Genomic DNA, 3,864 nt, shown 5'->3' with positions numbered 1-3,864 from the left:
GAAGCACTCCCCCCTAGGATAGGCCTCATGCCTAATTTGACTACTCAGGAACGACGGGCTCTATCTGACCTATGGTCAAATAAAGAATTCTTGATCAGGGAGGCGGACAAGGGGGGTAATGTTGTCCTGTGGCCCCATAGCTTGTATCTCGAGGAAGCAAGTAGACAACTTGGTAACCAGCATTTTTATCGAAGACTCCCCTCCAATCCTACGGGGGTTTTCTCTACGAAATTGAGAGCTCTCTTGGATAGGGCTTTTGAACTGGGGGTTATCAGTGTTCAGGAACGGGACTTTATTTGGGTAGAGGAACCAACTACATCTACGTTCTATATGCTACCCAAGGTTCACAAAGATTTGAATAAACCCCCAGGCCGACCTATCGTGTCTAGTATTGGGAGTCTGTGTGAGAAGGCGTGTATTTACATTGATTTTTTTCTACAGCCATTTGTGCTTAAATTGCCTTCTCACATTAGGGACTCCTCACACTTTATCAGCATATACAAAGGGTTGGATTTATCATCAGGGGAGATTATGGTTACCTGTGACGTGGAATCCCTTTATTCGAATATCAGTCACGATGATGGCCTACAGGCAATCATGTTTTTCCTCGATCAACAAACCAATTCTGACAGAATGCATGACTCCTTCATTATTGATTTATTAGATTTTGTTTTGAGACACAATTTTTTCTTATTTGACAGAACCTTCTATATTCAAACATCAGGCGTGGCAATGGGAGCGCGCTGCGCCCCAGCTTTTGCAAACCTTTTTTTAGGGTGGTGGGAGCACACTGTCGTCTATGTCTCTAATTTCTTCATCAATAAGGTACGGCATTGGTCGCGATTCATAGATGACATTTTCTTTATTTGGTCAGGCTCTATTGAGGAATGTCTGGAATTTCTGGACGTCCTCAACCATAATCCTTTTAATATTTTTTTGACTCACCAGTTTTCTTCTGTTGCAGTGCAATTTCTGGATCTTGAGGTTAAATGTCAGAATGGCAAATTATCTACTTGTCTCTATCGCAAGCCCACAGCGGTTAATAGTCTGTTGGAGTATCGTAGCTTCCATCCAAAACATACGAGGGATGGCATTCCGAGGGGACAATTCCTCAGGGCACGACGAAATTGTACCGATGACGAGGATTTTCGTAGGGAAGCCCATGATCTTACGGAGAGATTTAGGAGGAGGAATTACCCCAAGAAATGTATCTCTCGGGCCTATCAGAGAGCAAAAATACAGACACAGGACACCTTACTGGTCCCTACAAAGAAGGAAACGGACAAATTTGTGCGCTTCATTACCGGATACCATACTCAGTGGAACCAGGTAAGGGACATCCTGAACAATCACTGGAGAATCCTGACTGCTGACACGCAAACAGCGCAGGTGATCAGCCCACGACCCTTAGTGACCGCAAAAAGGGCTCCCAATTTTAGGGACATACTTACGAGGAGCCATTATTCTAGGCCCACTCATAAATTGAATCGTGGTATTGTCCTGAAAGGTTCTTTTCCGTGCGGGAATTGCACGGTATGTACATATATGCACCCCACGCGAGATTCCTTTATTAACCCAACAGATCAGACGCCACATAGATTAAAGTCCTACATTAATTGCAAAACATCTAATGTTATCTATGCCATCATATGTACTTGCCCTCGTGTCTATGTAGGCCAGACCACACAGGAGCTGCGCCGGAGGATTCAGGGACATTTTTCCACGATCAATACAGCGGTGGCTGATAGACGCAAAGGTAAGACCCTTACTACGGTGGCGGCTCATTACTTGACTCATCATGCTGGGAGTTATACCAATACTAGAGTCATTGGTTTGGAACATCTGAGGACCTCCGATAGGGGTGGCACATTGCATAAGAAATTGCTACAGGTAGAATCCCGTTGGATCTACCAGCTCCACTCTATGGCGCCCCATGGAATTAACGAGGACCTCCTTTTTACAGGTTTTTTGGGATAACTCGGCTATTCTTCTTCAGGATTTCGTGGTGGACGTGGTGAACGTGGTGGACGTTTGGAATAGAGTTATGCATTTCCCGAACAGCATATTGAGTGGCATCGACTCCCTCTGGTTGTGATATGGAGGTCTGGAGAAGAATTTATGTTTTTTCATTTACAAAACTTCGGAGAAGAGGAAAAGACTCTGGACCTAAATGGAACATTATATGGGGGGAGGGGAGAGGGATCTAATTCTTCTCCTTCCCCATTGGACCATATACTACATAACAGGACAATTGAAGTATCCGCCTGTAATCCTGTGTAATATCATATCATGGAAGTTTTATCCATATGTATTGTGAGGGTGCTGTATATATATTGATGAATTAATCTGATTCAGCATAGTTTGATGGTATTTAATTCTGTCTTCTATGTACTGTATGTTCTAGTGAAGTCTGCACACCGGAATGCATGTATGTATGTGTATGTATGTATGTATGTATGTATGTATATATGTGTGTGTATGTATGTATATATATATATATATATATATATATATATATATATATATATATGTATATGTTTCATGTTATAACACTATGACTCATATATGAGCTTATTTATTGGTATATATATGTACATAATCATAAAAAAAAAAAAAAAAAAAAAAAAAAAAAAAATTTTCAGGATTTAATCTTCTGGTTCTATATTAATCTTATAGGATTGGTTCTGCTTTTTCTTCCTTGCTGTGTACTTGCTGCCTCTCTCTATGGACTGTACAAGTATGCTTCCTCTCTTGTGCCCATAGATGTGCTGACAGTCATGCATTGCAGGACTGTCATCACATCTGCTCCCGGGAGCTGCGCTGTCATAAACACTTACGTTTCTTCAGGCTTTTTGCCTGTATCCATTCTGCTGTTTTGACCTTCCATTTGCACATGCTCAGTGTGTTATTCAGGACACTTTCATTTTCCCTTCTTCCTGGTGAGTCACTTCCGGTTTTCCGGCCCCCATGCTCTGCCAGCCACACCTGACCTGACCACACAATTGATTATAAGGTATTTAAGCGCTATTGGGGGTATTTGCACTACTTCCCCTGACGAAGCTGTCCTAGAACAGCGACACGCGTTGGGCTTCTCCTCCGGTCGCATTTGCCCTGTGACTATTCAGCCTCACAGCCTCCTGCAGCAGGATTTATCCTATGGTGCTTTCTCCAGCACTACCTTCACCTTTTGACCACTCCTAGGATCAGACTATGCAGGGTGTTTCAGGGTATATATTTGGACATCCTCCCCTGTCCCTTTCTCTGGATATCTAGGGCAGTTTATTTATCTGCTCCTCTGGGTCCATAGGGGTTTTTTGCTGGAAGCTGCATATTGTGGTGGGGTGTTGCATGCTATTTGCATGCTGTGTGGCTTGTATTATACTTGACTGTGTGCATAATTGTTGTTATATGGTTGTATACAGCGTGTTCATTCCAAATTTTGACTATATATAGTTACATTAATAATATTAAGTGCAGAGGGCAGGGACACGTCTGTAAGATTTCATACGTTTATATATCTATGTATATTTTGGCATACAGTGTTCACAGGGGCATCTGCACAGAGGTTATGTGTGATTTTAGATGTTTTTAATTATGTTCCCAATAAAGCTTATATTATTTTTATCATAACTTTGGTGGTGTGCAGATATTTTGATGGCTCTTGTTTCTTGTGCTTTTGTCACTAAAGACACGTTCCGATAAGACACTAGCTGCAGGGCAAGCCAGCACCTCCAATGCATACTGGTTTAGCTCTGGCCATGTATCCAGCTTAGAGACCCAAAACTTGAACGGGGAAGAGCCGTCTGGGAGTACAGTAAGAGGGCAAGCCATGTAGTCTGTCACCATCTGACGGAACCGTTGCCT

At 42.5% G+C, this 3,864-nt stretch overlaps 1 protein-coding gene across 1 annotated transcript; it reads left to right on the top strand.

Moving 5' to 3' along the window:
• The first annotated feature begins 732 nt into the window (after positions 1–732).
• On the top strand, positions 733–2,420 carry LOC138657514 (uncharacterized). The gene is made up of 3 exons (XM_069745291.1): positions 733–1,329; positions 1,676–1,756; positions 1,997–2,420. Exons 1-3 carry the CDS (start codon positions 733–735, stop codon positions 2,093–2,095), a joined length of 777 nt encoding a protein of 258 aa, XP_069601392.1. The 3' UTR covers positions 2,096–2,420.
• Positions 2,421–3,864: the final 1,444 nt, after the last annotated feature.

This window comes from Ranitomeya imitator, chromosome 1, assembly GCF_032444005.1.
Source record: "Ranitomeya imitator isolate aRanImi1 chromosome 1, aRanImi1.pri, whole genome shotgun sequence".
Classification (NCBI taxonomy): domain Eukaryota; kingdom Metazoa; phylum Chordata; class Amphibia; order Anura; family Dendrobatidae; genus Ranitomeya; species Ranitomeya imitator.
The sequence above is the reverse complement of the archived record's forward strand: the minus strand, read 5'-3'. Positions and strand labels throughout refer to the sequence as shown.

What these genes read in the sequence shown, in the direction of transcription:
- LOC138657514 (XM_069745291.1), top strand. Translation starts at nt 733, where the DNA reads ATGGGAGCGCGCTGCGCCCCAGCTTTTGCAAACCTTTTTTTAGGGTGG. An exon ending in ACCATACTCAGTGGAACCAG is followed by an intron (nt 1,330 to 1,675) that starts GTAAGGGACATC and finishes GTGTCTATGTAG; the next exon opens with GCCAGACCACACAGGAGCTG. An exon ending in GGTGGCTGATAGACGCAAAG is followed by an intron (nt 1,757 to 1,996) that starts GTAAGACCCTTA and finishes ATTCTTCTTCAG; the next exon opens with GATTTCGTGGTGGACGTGGT.